Raw genomic sequence first — 20634 nt, forward strand, 5'->3', positions numbered from 1 at the left:
GTTAAATTAATATCCGGAACTTGGGAAATGCAAGGTTTTTTTTTGTCCCTCTCTCTCTGTCTTCCTTTCTCATGAACACAGGACAATGATCAAAGATTATGTTAGTTTAATTTGGGTTGAGTTCAAAAGGCAGAAACCAGCCCTAGCTAAACTCCACTTCTCCGCAGGACGCAACATCAATTATAAATTCTAGTCTCTACTTTCGACAACCAATCATTTTTCCTCAACTTCCAGAGGGTGTCTACAGGTCTGAAAGACCAGGCATTTTCATGGAAAAGTCAGTGAATTCTATTTCAAAAAGGTTGGAAATGTGGTAAATCTTGAAACTTGAAATCTGAAATAACACCAGCGCTGTCTACACAATTCGTCGCTCCTTTGGTGTAAGGGCGTATCTCTATTTTCGCATGAGCCCTAAAAAGCATGGAGTTCCATGTACAACAAGACTCACGATACGCCCAAGAGATACTAGAGATACGCCCTTACATCAGAGGAGCAACGAATTAAACTTAGTCTCAGTCGAGTTTGGGCCTCAATGCTTTGTGTTACACTCCAAATCAGGAACAGAGAACTACGCTCAAATGAGGAATAGCAATATTTGTCATTTGAATGACTAAACCCTGAAGAATACTAGGTTTATGTGTTTCTGAGATTTGCAGTGAAATAAAATTAATGCCAAAAATTTCATTTCTAGCTCTGGTCTTGTAAATTGTTGATGTTAGGAGTCAACTATCATCTTAGTCAGTGAAAACCTGGCAAAGTCAGGCAAATTTTTCTCTGCATAATCGGTAGACTCCCTGTCTCAATGAAACGTCTTCAACAATCTCACTTGATATCGCAAAATTTCCTTTAGTGTTTTAATTTTACCGCAGATACTCCGGATACCGGAAAATAACTTTTTGAATGCGATGAATGTAGCCCATTTTATTAAGAAAATATTTTCAAAATATGAAAGAATTGCGTTTATCAGTCCCACTATCGTATTAAAATAATAGGAGGAAAGCAATTTGTACACAAGCCTAAGAATATGTTTACGACTGACTTCTCAAGAATTTGGTGTTTCAATTGATGTGTAATACATTCCATTTTCTCCAAAAAAACACCAAGATCTTGATTTTTGAAATTTCAGTTTCCTTCCATGCCGGTCAATGCTTTGGACGAGAGAGGTGATGGGACAGTCAAAAACACCGGCTGCTGAAAACTGAAATTTTAAAAGTTGAGATCTTCGGTGTTTTTTTTTTTTTTTTTTTTTTTTTTTTTTGAGAAAGTGGAATGTATTATCACACTTCAATAGAAATGCCAAATCCTTGAATAGTCAGTCACAAACATATTTTTGCAGAAAAATGGACTGAATGCGTAAAAAATCTATAATTTCGATTTTCTATGAGAAATGCAAAAGTGGTCGTCTGGTGTCTGATCGGCTGAAAAAAAACGCTAAAAGTGGTGGTCACGCACTTTCTCTATTCATTGCAGACTCCTATTTCCTCTGCGGGTTTGTTCAATCCAAGAGAAATTCTCAGAGATTTTCTAGGTGTTTTGTTGTTTGGTTTCATATTATTAAAAATAAAATTTGAAACGAAGTTAGGCAGCATGAAATGCAGCTTGGCTGATTGTGGGTGAATCTATCCGTATTATTAGAGTCCCTTTATACCCAGAGTTAAGATAACTCGATTATCAGCTGACTCGCAGCCGGCCTTGGCTGGCCATGGAGGCCGAAACGAGTGCATCCAAACGAACGATATTGAGGGATAAGGATCAGGAATCCTGCGATGTCTGTCACACAAAAACAACAACATCAACAAATTGATCGATTAAAAAGAAAATGAGATTGGTTTGTGAATAATTTCTTAATCTATTTTCATTTTGGACCGATGGAAATAACAATTTACTCTTGATAAACCACAATTAGGTAATATTTTCATTATTCTTGTTCACATTCGAGGTACCGACATCTTGGTGCACTCGTTTCGGCCTCCATGAGCGAGAACCAATCAGAATTGGATTTTTTTTAAGGCCACTTTCAGCCCAACCGAAAGTGAGTTGTCTTAACTCAGGGTATAAAGGGACTCTACATATTATTATGTACGGTAGTATGACTGTTAGGCCTAGAGTAAAGGTTAGGTTTCTAAGTCTGTCTCTCGGCTTTTATTTCTTTGCATGGCTTTCTTAAAACTTTTGCATTATTTTGATTCCACTTCTCTGCAACTGAGAAGTGCCCTTTTTGCACTCATAGCTCCAAGTGGACCTCATTTTGAAATAATGAACTACAATTTCTGGCTGATCCGTAAAAACAAGTATGTACATAGGAAAACAAATAGTAGTACATACGTTGTTTCTAAACCGAGTTAGATATTGTAGTTCCTAATCTCAAAATGTAGTCCAATTAACCTGAAAATTCCTGCCGCATGCAAGAATTTCAATGTAATTATCCAACCTTTCCTAGATCTTGACGGTGGACCGAAAAATGTGTTATCTTACAGATTTCACTCAATGAGGAGCCTCATGGTTGATTTCTTCCATACAAATATGTTTTTGATAGTTTGAAAAACGTGTTGAAAATGACATTAATACAGTGATAAATTATGATTAAATGAAACAGTACAATTGAATTAAAAGTTCTGGTGTTAAAAAAGTAAATTGAACCGATGTCCCTCTTAAGAGCCCAAGTGCCCTGTGTCCTTCAGCATGCGCTCAATCTTTTGAGCGGAAGAAATGTATGCATGTGAGAATGCCTGTTGAGACTGAGCTCAAAAGATTGAACACATGCCGCATGGCACACTTTTTTCTGTTTTTCTTGAAATTAGGATTTTGGCGCTTGGGCTCTTTGAAAAAATATTGATCAATTGTTCAATTTATGTATTGCTCTTGGTTTGTGTGTGTCATATCGTAAGAACTTGGTAAAGAAATTTCCCTACTTCCTGAAAATTTTTGATAAAGTGGTCTCCTAACCCTCGAACTGATTTTTTAAATCCCAAGGTTGTAAACGTTGGCATTGACATTGACAATTTTCAATAATTTAAACTTCTCCATAATTATTTTGCCAAAAAAGGGATGTTTTGCGATTAAATCTGCAAGGATTTCCCATCAATATTGTAAAGTTATTTTTTCAGAAAGAAAAATTGCAACTTTGGGATTTAACTTTAGTCATTGGTTGATAATCTTAAGGCAGAATACCAACAGCTAAATTCTGAACACAAATATCAATTCGCCTAATTGCTATGTATATTATTAATACTTCGATGTAAAAAACCAGCAAAGTCATTTCTTGGAAGCTGCTATGATTTTTACCATTTTTAAAAAAATTTCAATGACTTATAATAATTACTAATAATTAGTTATTTTTACTTGAAAAGAAATCACAAAATAGGAGCCTGATATATACTGGTAAAAGGTCATAAATACAAGAACTTAGGCCCTGATCTACAGTGTCGTCACTGATAAGTGAAAGGTGTCAATTTTTCTGCTCAGCTGCCGAAATGTAAGTCTTTTTAAGGCAACTTCAACCGCAGGCCCCTCTTGATAAGCAGGACGCGAATTGATATTGTAATTAATTTTCTTGAGAAGAGTGTTTTGCATTGGAAGAATTGCAATAGCCGAGGCTCATTGCCAAGAAATTCAGCATGGATTTGTTGTATCACAAATGTTAATCTGTGTCTCTTTGTTTCAGATACTGAAAACATTAGGTTTGTATTTGCCGCGGTTAAAGACACCATTCTCCAATCAAATCTAAAAGAATACAACCTAGTTTAAAGTATTTTTTCAATATTGCAACATTCTCCGATGGAATTCAAGATTTTTCAATTTTTATTTATTCTTCTGCCTCCGACCCGTTTCATCCGGAAATTATGATAACAGGGATGAGTTTCATCTCTTCTGACCACCTGTCTCATTTGTTTTCGACTGTTGAGTGAGGCTACTTTCTACCGCGCCACTTGATTTTCATCAGATCATCCTTCTCCATCATTTTACTTAACGTATCGCTATTATTTGTTTTCTTTTCTTAGTTTATATTTTTCCCATTGTTTTCCACCCCAAATTTCCCTCAGAACAGCTGTAAAACTTCAATCACTGTATCATCACCTCGCTTGCTTTATCAGTTTTTCTTTCTTCAAACAGTTGAGGATGCACTTTATTGTAAGGTTTTTTTTATGAGGTGTCCTGCCAAGTAACATTTTATAGTGAAAGATTGCTTTAAAGTTATCGCAGTCAAATCATAATTTTGCACAGTGTCTCTCCATTTTCTGTTTCATCTTTGTAAATCCTATCTGGAGCTCCATTCAAATCTGCAACTTTTCACATTTTGAACATTAATCAATTTCTGGCAGCCTCCGGTTAGAAAAATTGTAATTTATCTCCAGATTTTTTTCACTATTCAACTGCAATAATTTTATTGCATTTTTGCAATTTATCCCAATTGATGCTGTCAAACTGCCATCTTTTTAATGATGGCTGATTCAGTTCCCCTTACGCTACTGGAAGTGTAGGCAGGAAAAATCTAGTAGAATTAAGTCTTAGTTTCTGAAGCAAAAGAGATTAGAGTTTTAATTTTTCTGCCCTGTGAATTGCGATGAAAAGTCCTATTTTATCTGATTTTAGACAGACTTTAAGAAGGATCTTTTTTAGACGACAACAACGATTTAGCTTGTGAAGCAACAAGCGGATTCTCTCAAAATTTAACGGTACTTCTCCTAATTGTTACTTCACTTTATAAAGTTACAAACTAAATCAGGCGTCGCTACATGAATCACCAAAATCTATCTCCTTCTCTCCCCCTTTTTTTCCCGCAATTTGAATTAACACAGTATATTGCCCGCAGTATTTTATTATTATTAGTATTATATTGCAGTAAATATTTGAAAGTGAACTCGATTTGTACCATTCATTCCTCAATCAATCTTCCCCTGAATCTTTGATTATTTTTAATATTGTGGTACCTTACAAGCCACCCACTTCGTTAACTCTTTCTTTAGTACAAATGTCTTCAAATTTTGAAAGAATGATTACATTGATTAACTATTGATTTCTTCTTATCAGTACTGTTGGGTCCACCTCGTGCTTTCTAAAGTGTTAATTTATTGTGCCATGAAGTTACTTCATTATATAATGGTTAATTAAAGCCCCTAACTTATATATCATCGAATTTTTAAGTGCTTCCCTATTTCTATCCGGTCATTGTGGACTATTCAAGGATATTAAAATAACATGTACAGGAAATCTTAAGCATTTAGTCTTCTTGTAGGTCTATCAATAACGTGCATGAATATAATTCCATGAATTCGAAATAGCTTTTTACAGCTGATAGACTGTGTTGTCTTAGCCAGAACTTTCCTCTGCTAGGCAAGAAAATGATCTGTTTTCTACACCCCCCCCCCCCCCTTTGTTCTTTTTCTTCATATCAGCAACACTTTAAACCGTGTTTCTGAAGTGATCTCCCTCTTTTTTATCTTGAGTTATCACCACGCTAAAGCTTATGATATTAATTTTTGGAGTGTGAAATCAAAGGTGAACATCATGTTTCCCTTCAAAGTCAGGAATGTGGGAGTCACTCTTCTGAAAATCGTCTTTGAGGATTTTGGCCAATCGGTAAAAATTTTTGTGTTTCTCTGGTGTATTACAATATACTCCTAAGCCCATAGAAAGTCTGAAGAACAGCAAAAAAATCTACCAAGTACATCATGGAAAGGTCATTGAATTTTTAATTGATGAACAATCAATTAATGAAATACTTCCCAGTTAAATGAGGTCAATTTCTTGATTTTTTTGTGATTATTAACCTTTGATCAATTCGAATAAGAAGACAGAAAGAACTTTCCTCGGTGATGGAAGAAAAATCCGCGGATTTTTTATAATGAACCATTTTGCATCAATTCAAGCTTGTGTAATTCATAAAATCTTGATATTCTAGTCATCATTTCTCAAAATTTAATCTGGAAACCGTTCAGCTTGGAACTTACCAGAGCGTTCCGTGCACCAGTTTTAATCCCTGTGACTTGTCAGCGTTTTACGCCAATATTTTACGAAAAAGGTTTTTTCTCTCCTTCTTTTTCCCTCGTATTTCTTTTAAGTCAACGGAAAAATGATCAAATGTGATGCTTTCCCAAAGATTTTGTGGCCATTTGTACGGTGTCAAATGTAATCAATAATTGATTTATTTATTTTTTAAATTTGTCGAACTGATGTAAACCTATCCGGTAACGATGTCCGGAGTGATGGTTTAAGGCAGTTGAAGTTTTACAGCTGTGTTCTCTGTTTCTCTTTGGCAAAAATATATATTATTTATATATTTAAATTTATATTTGTTCTTACGTGAGACTATTCATGAGATGTCAATCAAATTTTTTTATAACACTCATTGTTTGAATGCTTTAAGCAACACCATTGTTGTCCTTTTTTTTATTGATTTATTTATTTTTTAATTAATTTATTCTATCCGCATATGTATCCTGTATGCTGTTAATGTTTACACGAGATTATGTTACCATCTTTTTTTTTTTTAATGTATTTACAAAGATGAAAAGTTGAAAATGATCTTGAAGTTCGTTCGTTCAGCATCTCGATTTCAGTAGTTGTAGATAAATTTGTGTTCTGATTTTACTTTAATCATTCATTTTTTCCCCTCCCGTTTTCCGCTGTTCTATCTTGAAATCATTGAGTTCATTTTCATTGTATCTGTATTTCCCCTGTCCATTTGAGCCCAGCCCAAGGTTACTTTTTTTTTGCTTGCAAAAAACGAAAGTCAATCTGAAATCCAAATATTCATCGTCCAGCCAAAAACGTTTCTCTCGATCGTTTCTGAAGGTATGAAAATTTCAGCAGCAGAGGAACTTTCCGTATATCTCATGCTGAAGCTTGTGAAGCATTGCTGTTTTAGTATTTTTCATTAGTTTAATTCAATTGCGCCATGAACTTCCGGTGAAAATCAGGGTTTTACAGTGATGTTCTTAGTTCAGTCAGTGTTTAATAGAAATCTTCCTCTCTCGCCATTCCTGAGAAGATATAGCTAGGAAAATTATGGTAAATACAATCCGATCTTAGCTGTGAAAGAAGAAATGTCAATCCCTGTGAATTTGGTTCCTGCCATAGCATGACAAGAGAGATTTGATTTGTATCACCTTCTTTGAGGCTCTTCTCTGCTAATTGCTGAATCGTTCTGTTTTTGCTTTCGTTCTCGCTCTGGCATCACTTGTCACAAAATAAAGTGCTCCATCTGCTGGAAAACCAAAGTATTCCCAGTTTGTACAAGAGTGATATCTCTTTTCGATGATTTATTTTTTGTTTTCAACTCTCGCTAAGTCAAAGATAATTTATCAAACCATTTTGCTCCGGGCTGGGGTAATATTTCCAATCGAAAGTTTTGAATTCAGGGATGTTTTGGAAATTCATGCGTTGCTCCATGGCATCTTACCAGCTATCGTGGAAGAGGAGTAGGCTACTTGATTCAGTGACCTACCAACTAGTCCGAAAGTTAATTATCTTTTTTTTTTTTTTTACATTGAATACCGAGCATTTTTATCCAAGTAATTCAAAATGGAGGAATTTTTGTGAGTCATTTGAGGGAATTTTATAGAAAAGCTTGACTACATCCAGGGTTGCCTAGTATTCTTTGATGTTTTATTTTTTAAACAGAAATTTAAGGAACATCAAAACTTAAAACTTTGTAGTCACACTTTTAATAATCCAGGGCAAAATCACAGAGCGTTCAAAGTCATAAAGTAGTTTAGTTTTCTGTAAAAGAAATGACACTTAAAAGAAAATTGCCAACACAAAACACACTTAGGCTGACGCCGGTTCAATGGACTTCATTCAATCAGGAACCACAATTTCTAGCTCATCTGTAAAAACACTAGTGTACATAAGTAAACTAATGACACATACAGTGTTTGTAAATTTAGGCAGAAATAATAGTTCCGAATTGCAAAAATGTTGTCCAAATTGGTCCATTTGTTGGAACCACCTCCTTCATCTGTATTGATACAAAAATGGTGAACGTGAAAATTCTTCATTCCATCTACTTGCATTTTCCCCACTTTTTTTAAAGAAATTGTTTGGCTTTTCATAGCAATTGTGTTGTTGTCAAAATGGCACCTTCGTTCATTTCAACCTTAAATCTCTCAATATCCGAAGTCCTATTTCCGCTCAGACCTCTGCTTTATCAGTCCGTTCTACTGAATTAAAGAAGCTTTGTGAAATCTTGTATATAGACTGACTCAATATCCACAATTTGGTATTCTACTTCTTGCAGGACCATTTTTCTTAATGAATCATTTCTTTTCATTGTACCATTAAATTATTCAGCTCAAAGTTTTTCTCTAAAATTTCAAGTTGGCAAATTCAATGAGAGCTCCCGAATGTTTAGGGCAAGTTTTGTTTTTCATCTTGCTGTGAAAGATGCAGAATGGGATTTTTAGGTAATTTTATTTTTTTCTTAATAAAATTTCATTATCTCCTGTCCGAGTGCAGACATTGAAATTTAGTTAAAATTTTGATAACCACTTTTTCAAAGCAATGCTCTTTCTCCTTTCGTAAGTGTTTGTCTTAATTGTATAAAGGCTTTCTACTTTTCCAGCCATGGTTTTAACGTCGAAATTTTCTCCTCAGTTTTCATATTTTGGTTCTGAAGGGAGTAAATTTCTGAGAATAACGCAGGAATTTTTTTATCTCCTCACTTGAAAAGAGGGAAGGGGGAAACCTTTTGATCATTATTCCTGATAACTGGGGCTTATTCCTTCTTCCTCCTCGTCTCTTTTTTTTTTTTCTACGAGAGGAGTTCTTAGCTTGCAAAGAATTGTAAATTATAATCACCGAGGAAATTAATTTGCAGGATTAATGGAAAACAAAGATTGAAAATTTCAAAAAACAAGATTAAGAAAGCATTTATAATGTATATAATTCATTTTGTTATTTTTATGAATGTAAGTAATTTAACCAATGAAATCTTTCTAATCTAAGTTTGGTTCGTGATACATTCTTTTTGTTTTGATTATTACTGTTTATTATTTATTTTATTTTAAACAAATAAATTTTATCATTGATCAGATTTTATAACCTCTAACAAGCATTGTAATTTTTTTTCTGTTACTCGTTTTTTGTTCTCACTGAGTCGGCCACGATTGCTTTAGAATATGTCTTCTTACTTATTTACAAACGCTAGCCAAAACGCAGCTATTCTTAGCGATCTTGATACACTCATCCATTGATTTAATTCTGCCGATAAATTTCATCAAGTGATTCATCAACTCCTTAGGTTTGGAAAAATATGCATTTGCTGAGGTGTGCAATGTTCAGGTACGATATTTTTGGAATTGCTTAGCGTAAATAGATTATTTCAGCCATGAACGACGAGGAAATGACATCCAGCAATCATTTAAGATTTTTATGAGGAAAAATTTTGCTCCGAAAGCAGGTTGTTATCGGTGACTAACTTCAAATGTTATCACAACTTATTTTTTATGCAGCCAAATCTAGTCCTAAGTCAGCAATATTTTACAATGGCCCAGGAATTTAAGTTGAAATGAGGAAGCCAAAATGACAGAAAAAGTAATTAAGCCCACGGTGTAGAACAAGGAGTTTTCGTGCACAAGGAACCTATCTTGGTCCTAAAATAATTTCAATCAGAGCTATTCATTTTTGCTCTAAGTCCTCCAAGTTGGATTTAAAGTATCTGAAGAATTCAAAATCTCATCACATTATTGCTCATAATTGAATAAGGACTTTTGAAGTTGTTGAGTTCTTTTCTACAAAGAATATCTGCCACTCATAGTATCTGCTGAAACAATTTTTTTTAATTTTTCCCTTCTCAAATAAGAGAGTTTTTTTGTCCTCTTCAAATCATGAATCTTTCATCAGTTGGCGGAGAAAAAGCCTCAAAGATGAAGCCTCAAAGCCTCAAATGTTTTGAGAAGATCTGGATCATGTACTATATTGTTGAAATTTTTAGTTTTTGCAACTGTTCCTCCAGGAGAAATGACAATTTTTTTTAAGTAATATTCTGTACAAGCCATGAGATGCAAAAATTCACTCAGCCACAACTATCAATGGTAACACCAAAACATAGGTATTTCTGATAGGGAGGCTGATAGTGGCCGTCGATGAAACTATTTTGTCAAGGAAGAATACTAAGAAGAACCCTATCCTAAAATTCGGAGCTAATTGTTCCAGCAGGAAAGAAGTAAATGTCAAAGAAAATTTTATGCATCCCAGCCAACTTCTGGGTGTCTGTAAGAAAGGACAAGAAAGAGAGAAATTTGGGACAGACACATAAAAATGAGGTATTTGTATTTACGATCCATACTTCAAGAAAGTACGAAAAGACTCTGTAGAAACTTGACACTGACAGCACACTTTTACAGAACATATGAATTTTTTTTTCATGATAAATAAAGGTTCGATAAGTTCGTCGAGAAAAAAAAATAGTAACCTCAACATTTAAGCAGAACCAATCTTAATTGAAGAGAATGAACCTCGACTAATCTGACTTTAACTTCGATTTGGAGAAAAAGCAGTCCTTGAAATTGAAAGGTTAAGAAGTTTAAAAGAAATAAGAAATGTTCACTTTAAGAAATTAGCAGGTTTGTCTGTTCACTACGATTTTATATGCCACACCGCAGAAAGAGAGCCTCTATTTTTTCCTAAGCAGTCCTTTTTATTTTGGGGAACAGTAGAGTTGCTATCGAACTTGAAATTCCACCGTCTTCCTATTGATTTCATGTAAAGCCAAATAACAGATAACTTGAATTGGCGTTTGTGTCGAAACTGTTGAACAGTTAGAGTTAGCGGGCTTTCGTTGTATCTTGTGTGCCAGAACAGCAGAAAAATGATGGCCATGTCGCAGAGTTCAATAGCTAAGAAGACCTCTGTCTTGTTGAGTCATTCACTTAATTTTCAGGAAAATAATTTAGAACGTCTGGTTTCCAAACCACTCGAAATAACCAGATACACAATCCATCATTGAAGTAAAAATCAGTGTTGAACTGAAAGGGACCTCATTGTTGTTCATAGAGATAGTACATCAGCGGCTCTGCAATTAGGAGAGGTTACAATTTGACTTCCTTCAAGTCTGAAATTGGCTTCTAATTGTAAGAAAAATTGCCCTGGGTTATATTGCGTTGCATGTATTGCTCATAAATTGATTTTCACCAAGTTCATTAATTTTCTAGCTTGGTACTAATGTGACGATATACTACTTTTATTCCTCCAAAGGAAGAACATCACAACTAATTCCAGAGTTTTTATCAAAGTGCGTCATTATGAGAAAACCCAATCACCACCTAAAAGCTTCATTTGTACACCGACTTTGCAATTTTCCTCTGGTATGATACTGTCCATCCAAGAGTGTAATGGATGAATGTCAGGTAATAATTTGTGATCAAGCATTCTGTCAGGGAAAAGATTTAAAAATAAAAAATACTGGTAGTTAAGGTGTAAGTGCTTTGAATGGCAGAATATATGTTGAAATTTACGCTAATTAGGTGGTTGCTCTCGTAATTGTTACAATCATTTGTAGAAACCCCACTTACCGTTCGAATGTGTTTCAACTGCCTTGGGTAGGGTCCTCATGGTCAGTGACGATTCTGCAAGCCGGCAACTTTGTTTTTCCTCCACTTAAATCCATTGAAAATACGGTAAAGCACCGATTATCCGGCACAATGGGCTGGAAATCCGCGCTGGATAACAGATTAGCGAGTCTACCAAAAAAAGACTGAAAAAATGTCATTTCAAGCTCTTTTTGTTACCAGAAAGCACAACAGTAGCCAATTCTGTATCATAACTGGAAAACTTAGTCATTTAATTGAAAAATAAATTGCAAGAAACCACTTGTACTTTCAATCATTGCCCTAAACACCAGTTTCCGTCCTCTCATGTTAGGAAATGCCACGTTTTAATGGTGGAAAAGCCACGCTGGATAAGCAAACAACCAAAGCGCGGACAATCGGTGCTTTACTGTGTCGATTTTAGCCAAGGCAAGCTGCCTCATCGAGAATTGGTTGTTTTACATATATTTAAATGGAAGAAAATCAGGGTTGCCAACTCTCAAGAATTGCCACCATCCTCACCTTTCCCCTCAGTTCATTTCTTTTACACAGCACCGTTTTTTAGCTCTTCCTATGAATGTTGGCGAACTTGGATATCTCTTCCTGCTGGTTTTTAAAATGCTAAAACATTCTGATATTTGGAATGATGAATATTTGGTTTAAAAGATTGACAAGGCCAGACTGGATGCCCTTTACTTATAGATGATGAAATATCATAAGTTGCAGAATAAGATGGGACAAAACGATTTTCAAAAAGTTTTACACCCCTTTCTTTTGCCCTTTGAACTCAGTGATGTTACACCAGAACTTCTGATCGATTATCTACCTTTTACTATTGATTCGAATTCAACTTACATGTTAATTTCGCTGAGAATCTGACCAATGTCTGTATTTGTATGCACAAATCTGTAAATAGTTATAAATATTTTGTGATGTACATTAAATCGACCGCTGAAAATGAAGAGAGGAAGAACTTAGGCAAATTTTTAGAATTAATTGAGTCTAGCAACCTTCTGTTTAGTTGTTTATTATTTCCTTACTTATTTATTCTTTTGTTATATTTTGTAGTAACTAGGCCTAAAATTTTGAGTAACTAAGCTGCGGAAAAAAGTTGTTTCCCTCTGACGGAATCAATTACAGAACTGTTCCAGCTTTATCACTGTAGATCTTTAAGAAGCCAAACATTTTTAAGTGCTGCCCAAGTAGCAATGATTGCGCAAAGTTACAATCGGTTCACTAAATTATCCCAATTTATTCATATTATAATTCATCTCAGTGAAAGTGCTGCTTTGATCCATTGATGCCGAATTTTGGCATGTATAAAGCATTTGATCATTGCACAAAATTGCTTGCTCACTTATTGATGATCCCAGTGATTATATTGCGATAATCTGGCCCCAAAATCACAATTAATCGGATGAAAAATGCTACTTGGGACCTACAGATTTCAAACTATCAATGTCTAAATCTCAGAAACACCTATTTTAATTTGCGAAGCCATGCTGAAGTCTCTAATTATAATTAATTTGTTGACTGGAATGCATATTTGGCATCCTCTAGCCCAATAAAACCAAAAGATATTGTCTTGGAACGCAGGAAAATTTGTGTTCCTAATTTCAAGTAGACACTGTTAAGAAGTTGAGATTTTTCCAATTATTAGGCCTCAAAAATCAAAGACTCAAAATAAGTAATTCTACATTGCCATCACTGACCTTTAGCTGCACCTTTCAGTTTTGGAATTTTCTTCAGCTAATTCTTTGAAATATTCTGCTTCCGTTTGTTACAATGGAGCATTTTTGTAGCCCATCGGCACTCACAATCAGACTAAAGTGTGAGTAAAATTGCTGCGATTAAAATTCTCTGTTGGAGGAAAACATAGGTACCTACATTGAGAGATTAAGAAAAAGATCGTAGTGCAGTAAGTGGGAAGCTCTGGTAAAGATCATTCAAGGCTCCATCAAATTTCACTTATTAATTTACGAACAGTTCCACTGATCACCACTTAAATACATAAAAATGCGTAATTTGTTGATGCATTTTGTTTGCCTGAGTCTATTTCATAGTAGGATATCGGCGTTTAACAAAAGAGAAAAGAAAAACACTGAAAATGTTGTCTGAACACTGTTAATAGCAAAGTGGTAGAATAGTGCTGGGTCCACGCTATTCTGCGGGGAAATCATAACCAGAACAATTAAAGAAATAAAGAGTGAACTGAAATGAGTTTCAGTGCAAGACTGAGGAGGGGGGAGTTTCCAGCTTAGGAAGTTGCAATGGGATACTGAGCTTGGGTCTCGCGTAGAGATCTGTACCAATTTTGCTCTTTTTTGAGCTTGTTAGCAGATCACACTGGATCAGTGAGCTCTGTTTAGCATCCCCCAAAATCCTTGTTGGCGCTAAAATGGCCATCATGAATTTGACATCCGGTATGGCACAAGAATGCAATTCTTGGCCATGTGCTGTTGCTGCTGAACAACTCCCAGGATAGAACATGGCGCCTGGATTGCATTTTTGTGCCATGCCTTGTTTCATATCCACCATGAAGACGATTAAGTGCTGTCAGAGATTTTGCAGGAAACTAAGCTAGGCTTTTTAATTGAGTTATCTGCAGATGAGATCAAAAAAGAGTAGAAGCGGTTTGAATCTTTCCGCAGGATTCCAGCTCAGTACCCTAATGCATCTGCCCTCACTAAATACCCCCACTCCTCCTTCTTAGTCTTTCACTGATACTCGCATCACAAGTCATTTTGTAACTCAAATTCTAATCTTTGATTTTTTCCAACTTCCCCCAAGAAAAGTATTAACCTAGCAACATTGTATCATCCTGTTGTTTTCAGTAAGAACTTCTTTTAATTAAAATTCCACCTTTACGCTGTAGGTTGGTGGAAAAAAACTCTGAAAAATCTGGCTTGATAGGAAGGAGGTTCTGTTGGATTTTTCTATCATTAGCTATGACAATGTCATTATTACTCTAGTCCTTAACTCCTTCTTTCAAATACATGTTATGAACCATCTCCAACTAATAACCGTTAGGAATCAGACTTTATGATGGCAACTTTAAATTTCGATCAGAATGTGCCCTAATCTTTTCTTCCCCAGAAAAAATTTTGGTCTTGCATCTGGGCTCTAGGGGTTATTTCTGGAAGTGTGCTTTAAAATTTGTGGTTTGCTTCGGTCTTATAAAATAGTGTAATAAGCTTCCTGGAGGCGCGGCAACTTTTTTCTTCCAGGGTATCTGTGCTAATATTCGAACTTTAATTTCTCGACCAAGTTCGATCGAGTAAGTCTCTCTTTTTTTTTAAATTTTCATTTTACTTTATTTTACCTTGTACCTCTGTTTTAAACTCTTTCATTCTTAACTTTGTCCTACTTTTTGTAATATTTGTAATTAAAACTTTTTAAGCCCATTTTTCATGTTTATATTCTGCTGAACTGCATTTTGCATTATGTATGAAATTTTTATTATAACCTCTTGATCATCGAGCTGTTCTCGAGGCGCCGAGATGGTGTCAATCATTAATAAGTATCGGTGTTCATCGGAGGTCATTTGCGTTCATAGCCAATGTCATGAGATGACAAGAAAAATCCCCGATTCTAACTCGTGTTTGCTTATCGTCCTCAAAATTTATGACTCGGCCGCTGGGTGCTACTGAGAAAAACAGAGAGCCAACATCACGTACTTGTGATCACTTAGAATTGTTACTCTTTGCGCTGTGCCATTTTCCTCATTAGCATCAGTGAGCAGATGATTCAACTCTTAAAAAAAGTAGCTCAATATTTATCGAGATGAACGTAGGAATGTTCATGAGGAGAAAGCTTCTTGTTCATGTCAGCAACAGCTTGGTGAAGAAAAATTGGAGGAAGACTTCAAAACGCACGATAATTACCACTATTGTACATCCCCAATGAGGGAAAAGATACGTTTTTTCTGCTCTCAAAGCGAGATTTTTGAGTTACATTTTTTTGGTGTATGATCATCAGTATCTGCTTCTCATGTGTCCCTCAGATTGACTCTTTTTGATTGATTCTTTCTGATTCCAAACTTTAAGTCCCCTCTGTTTTTCCTTCTCTATCCGAATATTTATTCCTAGAAGTTGCTTTGAGATCTAAGCAATAAATGAACTTTTGGTGACAATTACTATTGCAGTAGACAAAGAAGACAAGTTGCTGCCAGTTAGTCCATTATTATCTCCTTTGTCTGTCACTTTGTCTATCAATTTCAATGACTGGCCCGCTCAATCCCAAAGCATCTTTTCTAGACATCAAATTTTCATCCAGTTTTTTAACTCTTTCTCCAGAGACCATTTTAGGACTGTTAGTTTACGCAGTGTTTTGCGTTAATGAATTTAATAATACAACAGGTTGGGATGATTTCAAATTTTTGGAGCTTTCATAATTTGAGAATCATCCATTTGCATGTTTTGTCAATTTTTATTGCTTAAATACGTGATGAAAATCTCCCTCTTTCTGAACTGTCTGTCTATTTTCTCTTTTCTGTCCCTTTAGACCCCATTGTAAAAAGTTTGGAATCACAGTCCTGAGGTCTCTTAAGAGGGTTGTACCTATAAATAAACCATCATAGTCATAATAGATTAAATTTGTGCAACAACCCCACCCCCCTCCCCCACACTGACACCTGTGAGGCTCCCTCGCACCGAGTGAGGAACCTGTGATGAGTAGAACCGAATGGACATTCTCTCCTCTCAATGATAGTCACTTGTAATTTCGCCTTTGTTTTTCAAATTTTTTCATCTGTACGAGTAATTTCTGCCGTCAAATGGGATCTAAATTTGAGGCAGGTTTGACACACAGTTGTGTACACAAACCATTGTTGTTCATTGAGTAATCAAATTAATGAAATATATTATGCTTTTCTTAAATTATTCCTCTCTCATTAATTTTTCCACCATAAATTTTTTTGACCCACGAGTATCTTTGGACGGAAAACTTGTCTCGTTTCAGTAATCTCGTTTTGGGAAGGTGTTGTGAGAGTTTTTTGAGTAGGCTGGCTCTTCAGTAGTCTATGAAGGGTGAAAGCAAGAGGGGTTTAATTGCATTTTAACACCACAAAATTCCATGTAAAAATGCATTTATTTACTTAAGGATGAATGCAAATTCTCTCTCAGAATTTTTTGTGAATACGTTTATAGTTTTCGTGATAATTGCCGGAAATTTTCAACATTAAACTGATAACCTTTTTTGAAGAATTAATAAATCATCAGGAATAATTTCATATTTCATTATAATGCAGTAAAGTCTAACTGGCGCTTATCCGTCCATTGAAAACCCTAAAACCTAAGATTGTACTGTCGACAGTCTAATTATGTTTGACATTATTGCTTCAAAACTACTGGATACGGAAAAAATAATAATTATATATTAGGTTAGAGAAGTTGTTTTAGGGTCATGTGCTTTTTTTCTCTTTCTTCTTTTTTTCATCTTAAAGTGAAGGGATAAGCATAACTTTGTTGCTCCTTCGAAAAGCGAAAACTCTGATGATATTGAAACAATCATAATGTGCTTTCAAAAGAATGAAAAGTTTCATATTTTGGTTGCAGGGTCTTCTTCTGGGAAATGGAGTAGCATGCGCAAAGGTTATTGTTCATTAACACAGTTTTCAGCTGAATCCTGCTTTTCTGCATTTTGCATTTTTCTTTTCTTTTTGTCCCTGAGTTGAACCCAAAGCAAGCTTTTTATTTAGGAGAATAGGTGCAAAATCTTAATGAGAAATCAGTATTATGGTCAAAATTAGTTTATTATTATGTCATGAATAAAAACTTCATCCGAAATTATTAAATTTATTGTACATGAAACGGGCAAAACCCCAAAATACAGAGAAAAAAGAACATTACACCATGATGACAAAATACATTACAACAATACAATACACTCTCTGATGAAAATTGGCATTTTTGTTGAGTCTCATTCATTATTTTTCATTATTTTTATCACTAAAAAGTCAATAATTTGACTATTATAAAGTACTTATTCACCTCTATGATCCACTAAGATCCAAGGGACATTCAAAAATCATGGAAAGCAGAAAGTTTTGATTTATGAATGAAAAAATGTTAATATTTTGGCTAGAATTTACTTTAAAAACGATTTTTTTTGCAGGAACTGAGTTCTGCAAGAACTTTTAATGTTTAATTCGCACTTGGTTTAGACGTCCATTCAGTTACACCCGAAACTAGGTGATTTCAACTTGAGTAGGTATAAATACTAATGATAAAAAAAATGCAATTTGAAAATGAAAGGAGTTGAAACAATGACAGAAACTTAACAACTGTAAGTAGGTATGCACATATCAATGGTGAAACTAGAAAAACAATTACTTCAATTGATAGCGTTGCTTCCTGTCGTATTGAATTTAATTGAAAGCGCATCAATCCTTTTTATTCAATTGGATTAAGTTCGATTATTTTAACGTTTTTTATTTATTTTATTGTTTTTTTTCTCTTGAGTTTTACGTTTTTTTAAAGTTTCCTTTTCATCACCCTCGCTGTAAAATTCTCTGCTGGTTACTTTCAAAAAAGGTTTGGAAATATTTTCCGAAAAAGTGAAAAAATTAAACAAAATTTTGAACTGTAAGTAACTGCAACAAAGAGATGCGTTCTCTGGAGGCATGGAGAAAAAAAGGAGGTGTTTGCATTTCGGGCATCTTGGAATTTTTTTGATGACGTACGTCGGTACAGCGACGTTTATTATCGATTTTCTTGGAAATGGTGTAATTTATGGAAAAAAGTCATTCTATAAAAAGTGCTAGAAATCGTATCATATTAGTTGATTTAAGCACGAAAAAAAAATGGGACATTACGGTCCGTTTTTCATACTTCGAATTCCGGATTTCGCTGGCCAGGTTGTACCGACCTACGTCATAGGGTAAACAAACCTCAAGTTGCAAACACCTCCTTTTTTTTCTCTATATTAGACGATCAAATTCCGAACCAATTCCGATCAAAGGATGACTGGTGGTCACCATCTACCATCAAATTTTGACGGGCCGCACTTTTTTGACAAAGTAGATTTCACCATCCATCGCCGTGTTCGCATTTCCAATATGGCGAATTAACTATTATTAAGAGAGGTGTTGTTGTGAATGTGAAGTGCGTTTCTTGCAATTAATATTAAAATGGACCCGCGTTTAGTCTTGGACTTAAAACAAAACTGCACAACCCGCAACAGCGAAAGTTGTATTAAATGTCGTAAGAAAAACCCAGCCGAATGATAATACTAGTTGCGCTAGTGCACTGAATAATAAGATTCAACCCAAGAAAACTACTACTACGACCATCATCAACAGAAGGAACCGCGATGAAAAAGAAGACTCAACAACTGCGAAGGAGAGCGGTCCGCTCTCCTTTGAAGGTCATCGATGCTCTGCGGATCTCAACGTCCATCTAACCTCTCCAAGCGCGCGGCTATTTACAACAATAATTTAAGTGCGTCTGCGTAGTGAAAAATTATGGAATTTAATCAGGTCATCGCAAAAGGTCCTGCCGTTTCGACTCTGAAAATTGTCAACCTAGTTAAAAACCCAGTCTCACTTGCTCCTGCAACAACCAATCCATCACCAGGACAGGTTATCGCACAAGGTACAAATCCTGCTGCTTCCAAAGTAAATCAGGTCATCGCAAAAGGTCCTGCTGTTTCGACTCTGAAACTTGTCAACCTAGTTAAGCTCTGGAGTAGTGTTGGGGATATTATATCGATATTTTCAGAATATCGATATTTTTCGAAATATCGGTCGAAATATCGTATCGATATTTTCCTGACGATATTTTGTCGATATCGATATTTTCTGCGAATATCGTATCGAAAATACTGATGTTGGGCGCGAGCGACAGCAAGCGAAGAAATGTGCACATCTACGTCACAGCAATGCCAATTCTTTAGTCCTGATAGGCCGATTCTTATTTCTACGTCATGTCTAAAACTTAAGATGGCTACATCGCCTCACTCATCCTCCTGTCCGTCCCGGCACCCGGCACCACACCAACTCAACGAACAAGTAATTGCGTCAGCGTGTGGTATTTTTATTCCAACGATTTTGAAATGTGAAAGTGACGTGTTGTATTTAAATGTGTTGAATTTATCGTAAATTATAATGCCACCTACCAAAAGAACCAAAGAGATCTATAAATATTTTGACGAAACACCAAACAAGACAGAAAGACGATGCCGCAAATGCCTGCAAGTGGTAAAGACTTGCGGTAATACAAGCAACTTGCATCACCACCTGAGGAGGAAACATCCTACCACGTTTAAATCACTACATCCCGAGTCAGAGCGGTCAGAACAACAGGCTGAACAAGCCCAACGACAACAAGAAGATCCAGACGATGTCGTGGAAGTCAATCCTGAGGTATGAATTGGGACTTATCGCAGATTACCTATCAGTTGTTTACGCACATCAATTTCTAACTTAAATTACCATATTATCATGCAATTTAGATCCAATGGTCCAGTCAAGGGACTTGCTGTGAACAGAGGTGACTAATAATGAATTCGAGAAGTTAAAGACGGCTCATTATGAAGTCTGAAATTTCATACAATTCATTTGACATTAAACTATAAAAGCCCCCTGCTAGAGATCCTGATGAAAAAGCTCTCTCTTGGAGTCTGAATATTGTCAGCTGCTTGAACTAGGAAATATTTTTTTTTTCCTAAAAATAATTTGTTTATGCTGTCCAGCAGGAGGCTGCCCAGTCAAGCTCCGGATGTCCTCCATCGTCCACATCTTTGCAGCAGGGTCCGGTGACATCAAAGCTGCCCAAAAAAACCCTCTCGCAGCCACTGCTGAAAGAAGTCCAGAGTCTGGAGGCATCTGGTCAAGTGTTGGTTATCCAATGAGTACCGTTGAGAGTTTGACGATCGTTCTCGAAAGCGTTCAGCCCACGTACAAACGGGCGCCTTCAAACTGGCACGAATTCTTTTATTCCTCGGTCATTTCTGCACTAAATTCCTTGAATATCTCAAGATCTGATCTTTGATAGGTCCCGAACCTATCGGTTACCTTCGAAGATAGTTGGGCCGACGATCTTTGTAAAAGCCAACAGTCAACAATTCGATGAGCCAAACTTTTATTTACATAACAGGACAACAAAAT

At 35.7% G+C, this 20634-nt stretch overlaps 2 protein-coding genes across 5 annotated transcripts in view; both read left to right on the top strand.

Moving 5' to 3' along the window:
* Galphaq (G protein alpha q subunit) overlaps nucleotides 1-16408 on the top strand; it is a 62866-nt gene extending 46458 nt beyond the window's left edge. For all 3 annotated transcript variants that reach the window (XM_019051501.2, XM_019051498.2, XM_019051496.2), the window contains one exon: nucleotides 3665-16408. In XM_019051501.2, coding sequence (XP_018907046.1) covers nucleotides 3665-3747 — 83 coding nt within the window. In that variant the 3' untranslated portion in view covers nucleotides 3748-16408. The remainder of the gene's footprint in view (nucleotides 1-3664) is intronic.
* Nucleotides 16409-19632: 3224 nt separating this feature from the next.
* Nucleotides 19633-20378, top strand: LOC140225352 (uncharacterized). Of its 2 annotated transcripts, none has more exons than XM_072303893.1 (2): nucleotides 19633-19890; nucleotides 20220-20378. In XM_072303893.1, the coding sequence occupies exons 1-2, from the start codon at nucleotides 19633-19635 to the stop codon at nucleotides 20376-20378; spliced, it is 417 nt and encodes a 138-aa protein (XP_072159994.1). The 2 variants fall into 2 exon arrangements, with proteins under 2 accessions (XP_072159994.1, XP_072159995.1); XM_072303894.1 differs by having other exon boundaries at nucleotides 20223-20378.
* Nucleotides 20379-20634: the final 256 nt, after the last annotated feature.

Source organism: Bemisia tabaci, chromosome 9 (genome assembly GCF_918797505.1).
Source record: "Bemisia tabaci chromosome 9, PGI_BMITA_v3".
Classification (NCBI taxonomy): domain Eukaryota; kingdom Metazoa; phylum Arthropoda; class Insecta; order Hemiptera; family Aleyrodidae; genus Bemisia; species Bemisia tabaci.

Coding starts and splice junctions, on each gene's coding strand:
- LOC140225352 (XM_072303893.1), top strand. CDS start 19,633: ATGCCACCTACCAAAAGAACCAAAGAGATCTATAAATATTTTGACGAA. Junction 19,891..20,219: donor TCGTGGAAGTCAATCCTGAG/GTATGAATTGGG, acceptor TATGCTGTCCAG/CAGGAGGCTGCCCAGTCAAG.